The following is a 20,084-nucleotide window of genomic DNA, read 5'->3' on the forward strand; positions in this document are numbered from 1 at the left end:
TTGGAGTTTCACTCATATGGAGCAATGCATAATATTCCATTACATTCCTGGTTTATACCCTGTCAGTGGTGGAAAGGCTTTGGGGAGTCAGGTGGTGAGTCACTCACTGCAGAATACCCAACCTCTGACCTGCTCTTGTAGCTACAATATTTATGTGACTGGTCCAGTTAGATAATTTATCAATGATGATAAATGTTGATGGCTGGGTATTCAACGATGATGAAGCCATTGAATGTCACAGGGAGAAGGTTAGACTCTCCCTTGTTGGAGATGGTTATCGTTGGCACTTGAATGGTGTAGATGTTACTTGGCACTTTTTAGCCCAAGCCTTTCCACTACTGACAGGGTACTAGCCAGGAATACTATGCATGACTTCATATGAGTGCAACTCCAATAACATTCAAGAAATTCAGCACTATTAAGGGCAAAAATTAAGGACAAGCCTGAGGTGATTGCAGAGGATAACCTCTTTATGAAGTTACATTCTGGTCATTAGTACCAACATTTCATGAGTTGTCTTCCCTTGTCTCAGAGCTCCAGTTGTTCTGGGTAGTACAGTACAACTCACTCTAATACAGTAGACTTCTAATAAAAAGTAATTCAATGAGGAAGCACAGTTTGAAAATCCCAAATTGTCTTTCTTTTCTTTAGACTGGATAAATTGTAAGTCCAGAGCCATATGTAGCCTTTACAGGAAGCATAACAACTTGATAAAAGTATGGAGCAGGGAGAAAAACTGAGTGAACATACATGATAGAGTGCAAAAACTACATTCTTCTCCTTTTCAGCATCTCACCTTCTTCCACCCTTCTAGTTTCTGCTTTAGAATCCACCCTCAAGCCCCATCTCTGAACCTTTATAAAGTTCTGGTTAGACCACAACTAGAGTGTTGCATGCAGTTCTGGTCACCACACTTTAGGAAGGATGTGAAGGTTCTAGAGAGGGTGCTGAGGAGATTTACTGGAATGGTTGCAAGGATGAGGGATTTTAGCTACAAAGTCAGGTTGGAGAAGTTGTGGTTGTTTCCTTGGAGTAAAGGATACTGAGGGAAGATTTGACAGACATGTGCATGATTATGATAGCTTTAGATAAAGTGGATAATGTAAAGCTGTTCCTATTAGGTGATAGTTCATGGACCAGGAGACACAGATTTAAGGTTTTGGGCAAGAGAGGCAGGGGAATGTGAGGAAGAACTTTGTTATGCAGTGTATGGGAATGACCTAGAACTCACTGCCTATGAGGGTGGTGGAAACAGAGATGACTAATGATTTCAAAAGGATATTGGATGGACACTTGGAAATAAACTTACAGCGTCAAAGGGATAGAGCGGGGAAATAGGAATAGCTGGATTGCTCTACTGAGAGCTGGCATGGACTTGATGGGCTGAATGGCCTAATTCTGTGCCATAATAACTCTCTGACTCTACTGTTGGAGTGCAGTTCTGGGCATCACAGCTTAGGAAAGACTTGGAGGGAGTGCAGCTAGATTTGCTAGAATGGTACCTGGGCTCCAAGGGTTAAATGACAAAGGGAGTTACACAAACTAGGATATTATTCCATGGAATTTAAGACTAAGAGGGATTTAATCAAGTTTTCAAGATATTAAAGGGAATGACATGGTATATAGAGAGAAACCACTTCTCTTGTTAGGAGAGTCTAGGATTAGGGTACCTTGTCTTGAAATTAGAGCCAGGACCTTTCAGGAGTGAAATCAGGTAACGTGCCAAGGGTGGTAGAAGTTAGGAACTCTTCCACAAATGGCAGTTATCCCTGGATAAATTGTTACTTTTAAAATTGAGTTTCCTTTTAACTAAAGGTATTAAGGGATATGGGGAAAAGACAGGTATAGTGAGTTACAGATCAACTGTGATTTCTTGAATGTTGGAAAAGGCTCGACTGGCTAAATTGCCTATTCCTGTTCCAAGAAATCTGATTGTAACCAAAATCAGGAGTGGTGCGGCTGAATTTCTAGGTTATGAACTATTCAGGCATTTTCTATGATATTTTAAAGGAGAAAATTGCATTTTGATGGCAAGTATTTCTTCTTTTTGGGTTACATTATACACCCAAAGTCAGACAGTCCACTGCTAACCAATGTGTTTGGAGGATACAATATACTTTGATTACATCTCCATTTGATTTTTCTCTGTGGGAGAATTCATTGCTATGATTCTCATTTTCCCTTTGACAGCATATATGAGGTTTGGAGCTCATCATACTTGGAATCATTTGTGTAAACCTCCAAACATAGGTACTGTGAATTATTGTGTTGTGGGCTGCATTGACATACAGGAGCGATACCAAAAGTATTTACAATTTGAGTGGGGGTGTTGGAAAATAAAAGATTTTTATTAATTTGGCTGGAGACATTTATGACATTTAATTCTTCATGACAGAAAATAAGGAAACAAAAGTATCAGTGCAGTCCCCGATGGACCATTCGCCAGATGCTCATTCAACCTCAGCAGTGAAGAGGTTAAAAGATCCCAAGTTCCTGAAGCAAGAAGCAAAGGAACTGCTCAATCACTTCAGCCGCCGAAATGTAGATGCACTTGTTAAGGTCATACGCAATGCTCTTGAAACACTAAGAAAACGTATGCAGACTTTACCCAAGGTCCATCATCAGGGTATGATTCTGAGGTTCATTGATTTTGCTTGTTACTGCCTAAATATATGCTCTGTTCATTTTGTGATCAATAATTAAATACTTCGATATGAATGATTTGGTCACTTAAGCATTCTTTAATTCAAGTAATAGAATATTGAAGCTTGAATTAGTAAATTGGAAAGCCTAACTTGTTAATGCCTAAATATATGCTCTGCTCATTTTGTGATCGATAATTAAATACTTCGATATGAATGATTTGGTCAATTAAGCACTCTTTAATTCAAGTAATAGAATGTTGAAGCTTGAATTAGTAAATTGGAAAGCCTAGCATTAAAGGTTTAATGCTTTTTTCAAAACCATTGTAAGTTATAGAAGAAGCTGAGTATCGAAACTAGTTGGAGAAGATATTAGATCTGAATGCCAGTAAAACATAAGTCGGCTGGTTTGAATCCATCCTTGAAGATCAAATTGGAGTACCTCATTGTGGCTGTGCACTCTAATTTGGGAGAAGTGCTGAAGATTTGCAAAGTTCTTTTTTGCTTTCCTCCTTTCAGAAATGCACTTATTAATAACAAATTGCACAGCTATCCTGACAGAAGAATGACGAAGTCTGTAACCCAGTCAAGGCTTTCCAGCTAGAAAAGTCACACTGAGTGATCTTGTTAACTTTTAAAGAAATCACATGGTTAGAGATTTTAGCTGTAATCGCAAATGACGATATACCTTGATTCACTTTACCTGTACTGTTTGATCTTACTCCCTTACCTATGAAAGTTCCAGGCAGGATCCAGGAGGCTGAATTCTGTGAACATAATAAATAAAATGAGATTAGTTTTAGCAATATATAGTCAGCACATGGGGTTGTTAGCAGCATGCAATTAATTTGATCAATGTTTACACAAATTATTCAAATTAAATAAATTGTGTAAGTATTACAAGAGTTTGCAATTTTACCCTAAACCAGAGAAGAGAATCATATTTGATTTGAGGATGAACTTTTATAAATGTGAAATATTTAATGAAATTACCAAATTGCCATTAGGCAGTTAGTCAGAAAAATTGGGGAAGGATTTTAGCCCAATAACAGGATGGGAACTGAGGCAGGCAGGTTCATAATTTCACACTGCTCACTGGCATGCTGGCACCATCCTGCCCCTGGGCTAATTTCCTCGTGGCTGAATTTAGAGGGGGTGCATGTGTGGAGGAATGGCTACTTGTTAGCAAGCAGTAGGTAGCCAATTGAGGTAATTAAAAGATCAATTGAAGCCTTTGATCAAATGTTGACTGGAATTTTCCAGTCAGCCTGTGGGTCGCCACGTTGTTGGGAACACAGCAGCTGCCTGGAGGCAGCCTCCTGGCATCAGACACAGATAGGGGCCTAGCACTCCAGGGAAATTTTAAGGCCACCCCGCACCTACCCGGTCACAGCTGCAGTCACAGGCTGCCCTATGGAGGAGATCCCAATCCACAATGGTAGTCTGGAAGCTGTGGCTATTTCTTTACTTCAGGGGTTTTAAAAGCACTCAGAGGCACATCAAGGTGGAAGGCCTCCTATTGGCCCACCAGCCATCTTAATTGGACACCAAATGTATCCTCTGGCCATCCATTGGCCAATCTAGGCAAAATTAATGTCAGGGGACTGCTCCTAACGCGTTGTGGGATTGGGACCCAAATTTAACCTTAAGGCGAGGGCCCCAACCCAAATCCTGGCCTTGATTTCTGGTTAGCATGTGATTCAAAAGGTAATATTCTGGAAAAGGCTTATAAAGGAGAACAAGCACTATTTTTGTTACACATTTTGATCTATCTTAACTTCTGTGATGTTGATACAAATAGCAGCACCATTTGACACTTATTATTTAGACAACCCTCTTGCAAATTTATTCCAATGCAACTAAGACAATTGCATTATACAGCAATTGTCCAGGTCTGTACCTATCCATAAAAACAGAACAAATCTAACCCAGCCAATTACCATCCTATCAGCCTTCTTCCAATTATCATCAAAATTATGATAGGAGTCATTAATGGAACTAACAAGCGACACCTGCTAACCAATAACCTGCTTGCCAAAGCTCAGTTCAGAACCATTTGGATTTTGATCTCATCATAGCCTTGATTCAGACTTGGATGTAGAAGCTACAGCAACTCATCTATTCTACCAAATTCTAGACATCACCTTCTAACTTCATGATCTCACCAGCAGCAAGAAGGACAAAAGCAGCAATGTCATGGGAACAGAATCAACTCCAAATTCCATTTCAAGTCACACACAATCCCATGTACACCACCATTCCTTCACCGTTGCTCGGTCAGTATCTTGGATTTTCCTGCCTTCGTGAAAAACCATCATCATTGATAGGATAGAAACAAATTGACCCATAACTTGCAAAAGGGAATTGGGTATGTGATTGAAAAGGAAACATTTTGGAGGGCCATGGGGAAAGTGCAGGGATGTGCAACTTATTGGATAATTCTTTCAAAGAGCCAACACAGGCACAATGAATAGCCAAATTCTGTGTTGTATAGTTTTTATGATCTCAAGGACTGAAACAGTCCTGGGATGGCAGGGTTGTCAAATGAGGAGAGATTGGGCTGACTAGGCCTGTATTCACTGGAGTTTAGTTGAATGAGAGGGGATCTCATTGAAACGTATAACATTCTGACAGGACTGGACAGACTGGATGCAGGGATGATGTTTCCCCTAGCTGGGGGGGTCTAGAACAAGGGGTCACAATCTCAGGATATGGGGTAGGCAGTTTAGGACTGAGATGAAGAGAAACTTCTTCACTCAGAGGGCTGTGAACCCGTGGAGGCCAAGTCACTAAATATATTTAAGAAGGAAATAGATCGATTTCTAGATTCTAAAGGCATCAAGAGGTATGAAGAGAGAGTGGGAGTATGGTGTTAAGATAGAGGATCAGCCATGATCGTATTGAATGATGGAGCAAGTTCAAAAGGCCGAATGACCTACTCCTGCTTCTATTTTTCTGTTTCTATGTTTCAAGGAGATGGCTCATCACCAGCCTCTTATATTGGTTATATTGGGATGAATAATAAATGTGGCTTTGCCCATATCACTCCTTCCATGAACTAATTCAAAAAGAAACCGGCCTTTTATACTTGAGAATTCATCATTATTATCATCTTTAGTAACAGGTTAGGCCTATACCCATTGGAGTTTAGAAGAATGAGAGGTGATTTTATTGAAACACATAAGATCCTGAGGGAATTTGTTAGAGTAAATACCGAGAAGCTGTTTCCACTTTTGGGAGAGACTAGAACCAGGGGATATCGTTTAAGACTAAGAGGTCTATCGTTTAAGATGAAGATGAGAAGAGTTTTTTCTCTCAAAGGGTCATTAGTATGTGGAATTCTCTTCCCCAGAAAGCAGTGGAGGCTGGGTCATTGAATTAATTCGAGGCAGGGTTAGACAGATTTTTGACAGACAAGGGAGTCAAGGGTTATGATCAAGGAGGACAGACAGCAAAGTGTAGTTGAGACACAACCAGATCAGCCATAACCTTATTGAATGATGGAGCAGGCTTGAAGGGCTGAAAGGCCTACTCCTGCTCCTAAATCCTACGTTCCAGCTTTGTGTTCTCTCATAAAGGAAAACACACTCTAATATATTTGTAAAAATCAATTTATGAAAGAAATTTAATTGTATAAGATACTCATGTATTCAACAAGGTAATTTTTGAAGCATTAATTAATCTAGCAATTGGGAATGGACAGGAATTATTTGCAACATATTGGAGGAGATGCAGTGAACATTTTATCTGGTTTATTGGACTGCATTTTCTGGCCTTGCTCTGATTTTTGCAGAAAATAAGCTTGAGCAAATCTAGGGTAACAATGATGGGCAAGTATGTGGGGCTCTGTTTTGACAGATTTTCCCATTTTAGATGCTAATTCTGATTATCAGAAGCAAGTCTTCAAATCAGTTCTCCATGTTGACATCTGCCTTGCCATACCTGATATTGTGCTGCATCCTACCCTGGAAGATATCCAGTGTATTTTGAATAGAGTCTGTGACTGCATTATCAATATTTCCAGAAGGATATCTGTGTGGAGCAAGAAAAGAATGACAGCAGTATGTATTATGGACATTTTAACTTTTGGCTATTATGTAGTGAAGTCGGGCAGTGCAAAGTAAGTTTGGATTTCTCTTTAAGCTGTGACCTTTCTGTCTAAGTTGATTACATTGAATTGTTTGTCCATACATTATAGATAATGTTGTTGTAACAAATTTGAAGTGGAAATTTCTAGAAAACTTCAAATTAAACTTTGCAGAGATCTATGCTATAAATGCCAACACACATAAAGTACTCGCCTATTTATAAAGCAGGGTAATGTATAACGTTAAAGAAACCTTAATTTCTTAACTTGCAGTAAGAGTGAAGTATCAGTCATAATGTGTTATGAAAACTACCTGAAGAAATACAGTGATAAACACTAATGAACTGAAACAGGTGACACATCAGACAATCATTTACAGAGACTGAAATAAAAATGTAATTTCATTAACAGAAAAAAATGAGTGAACATAGAATGGCTGAACTACAAAGGAATGATACTGAGAGTGACCCCTCCACTGAAGTATTTGTGGATACTCGTGAAGGTAACCTAGCAGGTAATTTCCACACTAATGGATTCAGGTAACTGTACTGCACCAGGACGTGCACAAACTGCAACAACTAACTTGCTGACTGAAGGCATAAGGCTGGGAGATGTCTCCTTCCTGGTTTCCCCATGCTGTTCGCCACTTCAAGTACCAGCTCGAACTTGTACCTTATGCTGTAGCTTCACTTTGAGAGTGGACTCTATGCTGCACTTCATGCAGAAATTCCTAATTTTGCAATAAGATGATCAGATCATAAATTGGCACCTAGAGTGGGACACTGGTGGATTTTCCTGAGATATGGTTCTTAGATTTTGAAACTCAGCCAAGCATTCATAATGGGCTTAGCCGTCAAAGCAAATTTAAAACACTGTGGACTTTTAAATCACCTTATATCATGACACGAGAGTCCCCAATCACTATTTTCTTGCTGATCAATATAATGATCAACTTACCTTTGCAGCCCTATGATCAATCACTGCAATAAAAGCACATTTAATTTACAATACAGCATCTAATAATTACATTTGAAGTTGTCAAAACATTTAACACTTACCTGGCAGAATGTTCCTAACTCATCAGCAGGCTTCTCCAAGGTTCTCTGAATCTCTAACAAGGCAGGTTTTCAGAAGCCTTCCAAAATCCACCCAACCTGATGATGGGGACAGGAAAAACAAATTTCCCTGAAGGCTGTCAGTGGTGTTCGTGACATCAGAGTACCTGAATCTCTTCCCACTGATGGGAAGGCAGTGCTGGGCAGCTTTATACAGGAAATTTAAATTTGGTATGAAAAAAATCAAAATTTTGGTGATTCTGCCCCATTCCCAATTGCAGGAGGACATGAAAATTTGGACCAGATTATTTGGCATTTGATCTCATCGCTGTTGTTGGATACTGCTGTGTGTACATAGCAATAGACAGTGCATCTCAAAGTGAGTTGTTTATGTAGTGTTTTTGGATGTCCTGAGTGATATAATAAGACACTAATTTGCTCTTCTATGGTAGTATACAAACAAAATTTACTGTTTACTTATTTTCTTGTGTAGATAATACTGTGCCAGATGTGATTGCTGTCTACACCCAACCTAACAATTACTACAGGATAATTTCAGAAAATAAGGAGTTAATTAAGCTGGTTTCTCTTATTTCATCGTCTGTAACTTCATTTAGAAAGGTAAAATAATTAGCCTGGAAATTGCTGTGAGTGGTGTTTAATTGCTTAAAAGCAGTCATATCTAATTGTGCTTTCTATTTAGTGAAACATTATTTATTTTGAATGAGTAAAAGCCTTTTAAAATAATGGGGAGAGGAACTTGATATGAATATTTGTAAGCTAGTTGCTCATGGTAATTTTTCATTTGCTTGATATATTTATTTTCAAAGGTCATTCCTAAAATGTTTTATGGTAGAAGCTTTTATTTGAATCTCAGCCTTGCCTGAGCCTCAATTCAATTAGTGGATGTGGCAGGTTTCATCAGATCTTGGCTGAGCCTAATGGAGGGCAGCACAATAACAAAACAAAACTTGGCATATCTGAAGTAGCCAGGAAGACACTTCTTACCCCCAAAAAATGCCAACTATAGATTAGTATTCACAGTACTGTATGATTTCTTGGCCAAGGAAGAACGGTGTGGAGCCAAGAAGCAAAGATAAGAGGATGAAAGTGCAAGGGCATGAGAAAATCCAGGATAGGAAGAAATTATTTGGCTCATCAAGGCCACTTCCTGAACAGGTAGCATACTAATTAAATTAAAAAATTGTTGTATCATGTCTGCTTGTAATACAGGTAAAATATTTGGTAATGTTTTACAAAATTTTCTATTTTTGATACATATTACTGACCTAGATTTGGAGAGACAGCGTGCAGTTTCTAAATTTGCAGAGGTATATGAAACTCGAAAATGTAGAAAACAATGAAGAGGATACATAAGAAAGCTGGTGAAATGGGCAGACATATGTAAACTGAAATTTAACACAGGATAGTGTTTCATTTTGATAGGAAGAATGAAGAGAGGCAGTACAAAATAAATGGTATAATTTTAAAAGGGATCAGGAATAGAGAGACTTGATTGGTGTGAATGCATAAGCCTTAGCAAGTGGCAAGACAAATTGGGTTAGCTTTTAAAAATGCATGCAGGATCCTTAGCTTTATAATTAGAGGCATAGGGCTGGATTTCACAGGGTGCCATATTCGCCCACCCCCACCACCACCCCTATTAAAACATTGATCGGGAGCACGCCCATGAAAAAACTGGCTGCCTTACTGCAATTTTACGCTCAGAACAAGATGTTCACTCTCATCTGAGGAGGAGGACCCGCCTTAGCTGCTGGCCAATCTGATTGGCTGGTAGCTCTGCATTCCCAGCAGTGCCAGGTTCAAACAGTGGCCAATGCTGGGACTACAGCCAGAACCTGAAGAAGAGGAAGTTATGGAAGCAGGACCGAAGGTAAGTCTGGGATAACAGCAGGGGCTGGCTGGCAGGCCCAAGTGAGGGGGGTTAAGGAAGTACGGAGGCTGGGTTTGAGAGGCCAGGAAGGGAGGATTAAAGTGAGGGTATGACCTTGTGGAGGGTGGTACCTCTGATGGGCACATGTGGCCCCCAAAGAAGGTCTCTCCAACTTCTTGCCCAACACCAGCTTGTCCATTATAAGCTGCTGAGCTACGGTTTGCCCTGGGTCTCCCCCTGCTGTAGGTAAATAGTGGTGACATTGGTATGAGAGATTTAAGTAGCCATTAATTGGCCACTTAAGGACCTCCACTGCAAAATGGGAGATAGGTCAGGGGTGGGCGGGAAGACAGCGGGCAGGCCATGTGCTCTATTTTACAGGCCACCACCCCCCCACTGCCGTCAAACATGTCAGTGGAAGGCTGTAAAACCCAACCCCTAAAATACAAAGAGGAAGTTATGCTGAACCTAGGCTCCAGGTGGAGAGTTGTGGCCATTTCAGGGCACCACATTTTAGGAAGGTGCTCGGCCTTAGAGAGTGTGCAAAGGAGATTCAGTAGAATTTTTAAAAAGTAAAATACAGCAGTGCTGGAGATCTGAAATAAAAACAGAAAATGGTGGAAAAATGATCTGGCAAGCCAGGAAGCATCTGCGGAGAGTGAAACAGAGTTGGTGTTTCAGGTTGATGACCTTTCATCGGTCCTGGAATTATAGTAGAGTGAAAGACTCCAGTTAAGAGGAGAGACTAGGGAAACTGAATGTGTTCTCCATATAGCAGGGAAGATTATGGGGAGATTTAGTGGTGCTTGTCATAAAGGGCTTTGAGAGAGTAAGGAATGAAAAACTATTTCCAGTGGCTGATGGATCAGTAACCAATGGGTACAAATTTAAGGTAATTGGCATAAGATGTGACGTGAGGAAAAAAAATCATGCAGTGAATTGTTACGATCTGGAATGCGCCACCTGAAATGGTGTTGGAAAGGGTGTTGATGACTTCAGAAAGGAAATTGGATAAATAGTTCATAAGGAAATATTTACAGCACTATGGGGTAAGACAATGGAACGGAACTAATGGAACAAGTCTTTCAAAGAGCCAGCACAGGCATGATGAGCCTTCTTCTATGCTGCATCAATCTATGATTCTACGAAAATAGTAAAGCGATTATAATTTTCTCAATATTTCAATGCAGTTAGAATTCTCAAGTTTTTGGTTTGACTGTTCCTGTCCTAGGGTCTACAAGAAATTCTAGAAAAATTCAGCAAATACGATCATATCTGGAGGAAAGATCGTGAAAAAACTCTTGCAAAGTTTATGGAAGATTGCCCTTCGCTGTCTGATTTTGAATTCCAAATCACGTTTTATCACAACCTGCAAGTCCAAATTCAAGCTGAACCTGGGGTCATACATATGGGTGCTCTTGCATTGTGTTCAGGTACTTGTTCCAAAGCTAAATTTATGAAATTAAGTGTTATGACCTTTGGAAAAATAAAAAGAAATTAAAGGAGAAAAACAAAAAAAAAAAAATCGGGCAGAATTTCTAATAATTTAAGAATTTATTAAATAATCCAACATTTGTTCAAAGTGCAATTTTCATTTACTTGTAAAGCCTCTGGAAATGTGAGCATTAAATTCAGTTTGGCTTGGCATTAATTTGGTCCCAGCAAAAATAATAGTGTCTGCATTTTTTTTCAATATTAAACTTTGAATGTTTTACATGTTCTACCAAAGTTGAGACAAGAATGATAATAATATGTGTTGCTGCAGTAGAGACAATATCTTATCTTATTTTGCTACATTCCCTTTAAGTGAAGAACCAGGTTGAGGGTTGTTCTGATGCTGTGGAAAGCAACCTTCCAGTTGAAGGGAGGAAATTTTTGTTTAAAAGCTTTTCGAAATGACACATTTGAAAGAACTGCACAACTCTATGAAGGTTTAGATCCAAGTGAGACAAAATATATAGCAAGACTCTAGATTTCAGAAATAGCATTACAACATGTCATCCTAGAAATTGGTTTGCTCTCAACTTCAAGAGTCAAATTCGTCACACTGAAACGAATAAGCAAGAGGATCATGTGAAATTAGTCATCTTGTGTCATAAGTACATGACTGATGCGCCTAAGAGGCAGTACTCTGGCTACAAAGAAGATGAAGATTGACTAGGGAGATGCCAGCAGCAGAGCGCATGTGAGTCCGGGTGGGGAGGGAAGAAACTAGGTAAGGGGGACTGGGTGTGAATGGTAGCTGGCATCACTCCACAGTTTTAATGTAGAGTCAAAGGTACAACTCCTGCATATTCAGGTGACTAAAAACATTTTTACACACCTTTTTTGTAGCAGACTCTAGTGGTCTCTTCGAAGCTCTGGTTTAACTGCTCAGGTGCCAATAAATAGATTTGGGGATGGGCCTAAAAAAGGTGTTAGATTCCTAATCTGCTTAGGCAATGGACCTGGATTTCTAACCAATATGGTGCATATTGGCTGCTGAATGAGCTGAACAAGCCATATGCCACATTAAGCCCTTCAGGCCCCATCCCACACTTGATAAATGGGTGCTGCATGGTCCAATTTCTAGGCCATCTTCTGATTGCATACAGAAGTTTTTTAGTTAGATATAAACAATTAAAAACCATACATTTGTAGTAGCTCCTATCAACTTTTTCCATTATTGATTCTGGTGTCTTCATTTATAATGGAAACTACCTCTGCAAACATGTTGTGCTGTAATTATATTCTCCTATCAGTGGAAGTGTTGCATTGCAGTTTCCATTAACATTGTGGACATGGGGGCTGCAAAATTCAGGTGCACAGCACCTGTGTTTTTGGCGCTATAGGTGCTATTTAGGTACAATAATGGTGTCCGCACCATTAACACACACACACTTGCTGTGGGCGTGTTGGATGCCATTTTGTGTATGTCATTAGTGCGGGTGCTGGATATGTGTGCTGGGATTAGGCAGATCTGATGCTGATTTGACACCAGTATTGCCACTTTGGAGCTCAACACTCCAACTAATGCCATCTCAACCTTGCACAGCTGAGGGATCCACCCCACAGATGCTAGTTAAAGAGATCATCATCTACTTTCAGGCTAGTTACAAATTGATTTCACTGGCTCTTGGTGAATTTGGAGAAGTGTTTGGTGGTTTGTTCTCTTATTTGAAGTTGTTGAAGGCTTCAGGGAGTGTTGTGATAGGTGTTGTGGGACTTTTTGCTTACTTCAAGGGTTCTGCTTAGACCACTTGCTCCCAGTGATGGTGTTGTAATTTCTATGCCCTTGGCCAGAAGGACCAGTGAGATGACACAGAGGACAAGCTGCTGGAAGAGAGAGGAGGAGAAGGAGGGGCTGGGGTATGGCTCTTAGCAGGAGGCCATATCCACTTAGGGTATTCAAGGAGCAATTCTCCGGTTTCACCCTCAGCAAGGAACAATGTGTCAGGACATCTTCTTTTCACTAAAGAGGCACTGAAATCTACCACCCACTGCAGCCACAACAGCAGCCTTAGAGCAGGGTAAGAACTGCATGGTGACTATGAAGTGACCATCGCCATGAATTTTTATGTGGCAGGCTCCTTCCAGGCCAGGGCAGGCAATTTTTGCAACATCTCAAAGTTCTCTATCCACTGTTGTATAAGGGGGAGGGGGTTGGTGGTCACTGAGCCTCTGTATGCAAAGAGAGCTGAACACATTTCATTCTCTCTTGCCAGAGGGAAGCATGTGGCTTTGTGAGGATAGATTCTTCCCCATGGTGTAGGGTGTCGTTGACTGTGGCATGGTGCTTTATGGGTGCCGCATGTCAATTAGGGGATATACTGCAATCAGAAGGGATCCCACTCACAATGAACAGCTGATGTGCAACCATACTTGCTTGCACATTATGCAGGTCAATGCTCACTATCCCGGCAGCAGTCATGATGCCTTCATTCTGTGGCAGTCTGCTGTATCTGACAAACCAGAGTGTGACAATGGCTATCCTTTGACCATCAACATGTTGAGGAGGAGGAGGATGGGAGGAGGTAATCAACTCAGTCCCTTTCTGACCAGGCTATCCATGATCAATTCATCTGACTGCTGCGGTATTCGTGAACAAACCTCAATTTCCCATTCAGCAATTGTCCCACCTTGCATTTCCTCTGCCATTGACCATCACAGTGTTTTCTTGGTCACAATGCCACAAAAGCCATCACAAAACAAACATTTAAAATCAAATCTAAATCAAACCATCCAATATTCCATGCAAAAGTCAACTAATCACTCTTCTACGTCCCTTAGTGCCAGTCTTCTATGTGCCTTTGCCTTTTGTAGTGCTTCTATGTAGCAACTACCCTAGTGGCAGCAGCATGGTTGGAGGAAGAATGCTGACTTTCAGTGGGCGAGACTGCAGATGGCCTTGCAGGATGGTCTCGAGCAGCTCTGAAGGCCCAGCTTCAAACTACACCACCTTGGCATGGGAGGCAGCAGCCTGGGCTGGCTGATAGGCAACAACAGAGTCATTGGGAGAATGGCAGTGGTAAGGGGATGAATGTTGTCCTCTCAAGAGAGCACAGCAAAGTTCGTTCTCCATGGAACCACTGCACTCACACCTGGGGCAGTACCTCAGCAATCCTTGTAATTTATTGGAGGACAGAATGCTGGACTACTGTGAGACCCTTTGAACACTGGTATCCACAGTCATGATGGGGGTAGTCTGAGCTTGTATGCCAACAAGCTGACCTCGCATGATTTTAGTCTGAGCGTTCACTGCACCACTTACATGTTGGGTGGATTCTGCTTCTGCTCTGATGGATGCTGAGATATTGGCCAACAGGCATTACATTGTAGTAGGGTCCACAACTATGGCAATGGAGTTGGCCACCTTTCAACGTTGGAAAGGATTGGCTCCAAACAATCTGTGAGAAGTTGCTGCCAGTTCTTCTCCATGCTCATTGACTGTGACCGCAGGCCTTCTGACAACCTCTGTTCGCAGCTTCCTTAGCAAAGTTGTCTCCTGAATCCTCTGCAGCAGAACCCATTTATGATCTCAACTCTGGCAAGCTGGCACCTGCACTACTGTTGTCCCCTGCACTGGTAGCAGACCATTTAGACCTAGTGATTCACCACATGCAGATCCCACCTCTAAGCTATCCTCTAAAGTAAGTGCGGTGTCAGTTTATGAGCTGTTGGCTGAACATGTGAGATCGAGTGACAGTGTTACATCATCATCAATCTCTTCTTCTTGCTCCTACCTGGCCATTTTTCAGTTCTTGGACATCTGAAAAAAAGAAAGGCACAAGGGTGGGATTGTGCTGAGGGGACAGGAGGAAAGTAAGTCATGCATGTTTAGACCATTAGAAAGTGTTACAGTTCACTCAGGAAGTCCAGTTTGCCATGGCTACATGCACTTTTTATATGCATATTGTAGCTTGGAGCTATGGATAATGATGGTAGAGGTACCAATTCTTTAAATCAAACGGCTGACCCAATAATCTCTCCTGCCATCGGTGTGTGTTGGAAAGATTTACAGGTTGATACTCAATCTGTTTGGCCACATTATGAATGTACCTTCCTTGGCCATCAGGTCCTGGAATGGGACTTGAACCCAGAGGCAGGGACACTACCCACTGCACCACAAGACCTCCTGCTTAGATTCTCTATAGCTTGTAAATTAGAATAAGTAGTGAGATATGAGAAGGAGGATTAGATGGGAGCATTCTGTCATCTTTGATGATTTTAGTCGTGCTGCTGGCCTCGGTCCCATTCCAGTCATTCCAATGATGACAACCACTGCCATAGGGATAAGGACTTGCAGCCATGCCTGTCCGCCTTAAGTTAGGTGCTGCTGCAGCCATGTACCATTTTGTCTTGCAAGAGAAAGGGAAGTGTGACAGTGAGTGTGATGCAATCTGTTTGTGTTATGTGGCTGTCATAGTTGAATAGCTGACAATGTGGGCAAGCTCTGAGATGTGAATGTGAGGCTTGCAGCAGTGCTAGATGTGTGAGGGAATGAAGTATGATTCTGAGTCATGTTTGATAGAGGTGTTCATCAGTGAATGAAATGAGGGGGTATTGAATTGTTCAGCATGTGAGGCTTGTGGTTCAGTGTAAGGATGTGACATTTGAAGATGCATTTACTTACATTGACCATTCGTGAGGTAACTGAACTTCTCTTGGAACTCCATCCAGGTCTCTGGGGCTACACTGCTGGCATTGACTGTGGCAGCTGTCTGCTCCCAATACCTTCAGAGCGTCTGTCCGAATGGCCCTCTGGTCCCCTGTGGATGGAGGACCTCTTTCCTCTTGTTGACCTCTTGCATTGAGCCTTGAAGCATACCCTCTGCTGTGTTGCATCATTACTCAGTGTTCTTCCTCCATGGTCACTCTTCTCCAGACACTTACAGCATCTACTGCAGCCAGAAGGGGCCTCCCCTTTAAGTGATGCAGATGAGTTTTAAGTATTTCAGGCTAGCTTTTAGTGGGCTAGTCTTGCATGAACTTGGGGCCCCTGCTGAGGCACTCAGCATCGTGTTTGGCACCTGTTCTTGGACTATCCAATTTTGTTCCCAGGAGTTTATAGAAGAAATGTAAAAATAAAGATAGAATGTATGACTTTAAAGTAAAGATTGAATTATGTCTGTGTGACCCAGTACAATTATTCCCTTTTCACCTCACACTGATTAACCTGAAGACTAGGTCGGACTAAGTTCTAATTCTCCATGTTCAACACCATGGCAAATTGACTAAAAGATCATGGTGGCATTAATAGGTTTTAAAGTGACTTGATCTCATTTTTTTTCTGTGTTGTTCAAACCCTCCTTATGCCTTTCAAAATATTAAAAGTATCCTCTGCTTGTGGCCATAGACATATCAGGTGCGGACTTTCTGCCCTGAGTGTTCAGAGATTCCATAATAACCTAATTCTATTACTTTAATGGTTTCCATAATTTTTTAAAAACAGATTATTTGAAGATAGCCTTGATTGAAGAAATCAGAGGTTGGATAACTGGGTATTCTCACTACTGCAATGAAAAGTATAGAACAAACCTGGATAATATTTTGACTTTTGTGGAAGAGACTTCTAAGAAACTAAATCGTCCAGTCAGTGATATGGATGATATAAGAATAATCATGGGTTCTTTGAAAGAGATCCGGGAGAAACAGATTGACATTGATTTACAGATTGGGCCTATTGAGGTAGGAATATTTTCATCCTTTATTCAAGGAGCTTATCACAATGGTTATTCCTTTGCAATAGTTTTAGGTAATAATACATATAAAATAGTAAACTTCTCAATGCCACCTGATTTTTTTCACGTCTGGGGTAAATGAACTAGCCTAACTCACTGGGTGAAAATCTCTGTTCAATGGTATGAAAATGAATTATTCTGAGAGAGTGTTATGTGAAAGACTGAAAAGTTTAAGTAGTTCCCAGTGAGTGCAGTATGTCAGCTGTGGCTCAGTTCATAGCACCCTCGCCTTTGAATCAGAGGGTTGTGGGTTCATGTCCCACTCCCGGAAACCAAGAACTGTGATTGTACTCAAAAGAGTTGCAATCTGTGACTGTTGATAACTCGAAAGAGTATCCACAGCATTAATCCACCAATAATTCTCAAAGTAGAGGTTGTTCTAAAACTGGGGCTAACGCACTGTGGACAGTTTAGTTTACATTTCACCCATATTGATACTTTAACTTAGGTTGCTTCATGCTGATACTGGTGACAAAACTTTAGAGAAGGGTTCTGCTCCCCAGCAGTAACTTACCTCCTTTAAGGAGGGCAAAATTAACCTATCTTTTTATACTCTGATATAACATCATTTAATTCTGTGGAAAACAGTGCCATGGTTTATAGTATATTTGGCACTTATATGTTGGTTTATGCTGTATCTTAAATGTGGGAAGCTAAATAAGTATGTGAAGGAGAAAAGAATAGAAGGATGTGTTGACAGGATGCAATGAAGTAAGATGGAAGGAGGCTCATGTGGAGCATAAACACTGGCACGGAGCTGTTGAGCTTAATGGCCTGCTTCTCTGCTATAAAATTATATGTAATATGTAATTCCATGTATTGAAACCTCAGTAGGCTGGGGAATAACAATATTATTCAAACATCCCAAAATCTTCAAAGTTGTGATTACAATCTCTTGAGGTTGCTTAATTCAAATGGTTGGACAAACCATTTTTAAAATTTGATTTTGAATTAACAGTAAATTGTGTTTGCTTTAGCAAGTTTAGTATTGATATCCTGCAGTAACCTGTAGGGAAAATTGGAAAGAGCTCGACACGTCAATGAGAACACTTGTATGGTCACACTGGAAGAAAATAAAGAAATCAAAGTAAATAGACAAAAGGATGCACATATTAAAAGCAGATTTGTTTCCTTTCTTGGCTTATATTTTAAAATAATGCAGGAATTTTATGCCATGTTGAATAAATATGAGATCCAAGTAGTTAAAGAAGACTCTGACAGAGTGGATACATTGCGTTACACATGGGAAAAGCTCCTTTTACGTGGATTAGAAGTACAGAATCATCTCATTTCTTTGCAACCTTCATTCCGTGCTGAATTGATCATCAATGTTAAAACATTCATAGAAGATTCTAATACATTTTGTTGGGACTGTGAGAAGGTAATATTAACATTACATTAAATACAGGTTATATTTCTGAGAATTGTTTGACCTGTTCTGGTTTATAAATCCTTAAAGTGAAATGATTAGTCACCAAATGACCTAACCAGCTTTCCTGGCTTATGCATAAGTAAAAATGAAGTAATTAAAATGCGCCGATAATTTATTTTTAGAATAAGAGGCTCTGTATTTGCACAAAACTCAGATAGTTTTACTCTAAAAAGCAAAGTAACTAGAAATCATTTAGAACTATGCTTGTCCCTAGTTTCATTTCTGTAAGGTAAAGATATAATGAAGACTGACTTCATTTTCTATCAAGGATTCTACTTGATGAGATTTTTGCTCACTGCAGTGCCTGTCAGTCCCTGTGGTCCCATTCATTGTAGCCATGCAGCTTGAATTCAGTGTGTATTAAATAACATACTGATGTCGACGTGAAGTGAATCGATTAAAAGAACACTTGAGGGAAGGCTCACTGAAATAGCTGTCCTTATTGCGGAAGAAAATGGATGTAAAATTTCACAAACAATTTTCAAGTATTGCCCACTGGGAGGACAGTATATTGCAGAATATAATTGGAATTGAGAAATGGCATTAGATCCAGCATATCATTCTATGTCATTATTGAAGTGTTAAAATCAGTACACAAAATGGGAAAAGGTTGCTGCTATCTCGATGCACAGGACAGCTATTGGATTATTAAAAGAGAATTCAAGGAAAAACCTACACGCAAAGAATACAAAACTGAAGTGCACAAAAGATTTAAACTCATTCTCCGCCAAACCCCCCCCCCAACCCTGCTTGCTGTAGCTCAGTGGATATGTACACCTTGTGGTACAAACCACAAAGGTCTCAGGTCTCAGTTTTAGTCTGTGCTGGGTTGTCTGATCTTTGGTGGTTTGGCAGTAGGAGTTCCATATTTGGCTTCTCTATTCCTGGGCTAAAAGGTGTGCGAATACCGTGATAATTCCTGTTGAAAATTGCAGTTGTACAGACATGGGTCAGGAGAGGAAGGGATTCGAGTGTGACGTGACCCCATAAACAAATAGCCTTGTCATTCAATATTGACAGTTTTATTCATCTGCATCTAATGTTGTTTGATGATTTCAATTATTAATTCAGTATAACCACAAAGCTGAAATGCATTGCACTTTTTGAGAACATTAGCCCAGAAATTTTAAGAAGATACCCTCTCACTCAATGTTTCTATTAAAAGAGTGGATGTAGTCACTTTATATAGTCACCTAGTGCCATACCCCCACCTCTCCCCGTAATCCCGCACATTCTTCCTTTTCAGATAACAGTCTAATTCCCAACTGAAGCATTTTAAAGGGAATCGCACAAGGTGAGTTGCTCATTCGGAGAGTGCGGACATGAGAGGCCAAATGGCCTCCTTCAGTGCTGTAACAATTCTGTGGGTGTAATTTTACACCAGCAGGATTTTACAGTCCCGCCAAAGTGAATGGAGTTTAGAATGGCTCTCTGCATTTTACGGTCCCATTCCCACTGTGATGGGGCTGTAAAATTCCAGCCTGGGTGGAATCCTGTGAAGCTCTTGGGAGCAGGAAGCAAGAAGTGAGGTGGGCCAGGGCACTTCATTGTGCGGGAGGCCAAAAGTCAGCTTCCCGATGATGGGATGAAACTATGGTATTAATTAAATAAATCAGTGAATGAGAAACAGAAGCCTTCAGATTCATGACTGCTTAAATGTGGCATGCAGCAGGTGAGGTAGTCCTCCTGGTGGGTTTGGAGTGAGTAGGAGCTGCTTTTCTTCAATGGCAGCTTTATTCAACTACTGGAGGTGA

General features: G+C 40.6%; 1 protein-coding gene across 1 annotated transcript in view; it reads left to right on the forward strand.

Annotated features, from left to right (window-relative positions):
* Positions 1 to 20,084, forward strand: part of LOC144682303 (dynein axonemal heavy chain 5-like) — a 319,205-nt gene that overhangs the window by 93,135 nt on the left and 205,986 nt on the right. The window contains exons 19-25 of the mRNA XM_078544778.1: positions 2,396 to 2,626; positions 6,516 to 6,703; positions 7,141 to 7,225; positions 8,278 to 8,405; positions 10,910 to 11,111; positions 16,610 to 16,845; positions 18,061 to 18,279. Coding sequence (XP_078400904.1) covers positions 2,396 to 2,626; positions 6,516 to 6,703; positions 7,141 to 7,225; positions 8,278 to 8,405; positions 10,910 to 11,111; positions 16,610 to 16,845; positions 18,061 to 18,279 — 1,289 coding nt within the window. The remainder of the gene's footprint in view (positions 1 to 2,395; positions 2,627 to 6,515; positions 6,704 to 7,140; positions 7,226 to 8,277; positions 8,406 to 10,909; positions 11,112 to 16,609; positions 16,846 to 18,060; positions 18,280 to 20,084) is intronic.

The sequence above is a fragment of the Cetorhinus maximus genome, chromosome 6 (assembly GCF_964194155.1).
Source record: "Cetorhinus maximus chromosome 6, sCetMax3.hap1.1, whole genome shotgun sequence".
NCBI lineage: Eukaryota > Metazoa > Chordata > Chondrichthyes > Lamniformes > Cetorhinidae > Cetorhinus > Cetorhinus maximus.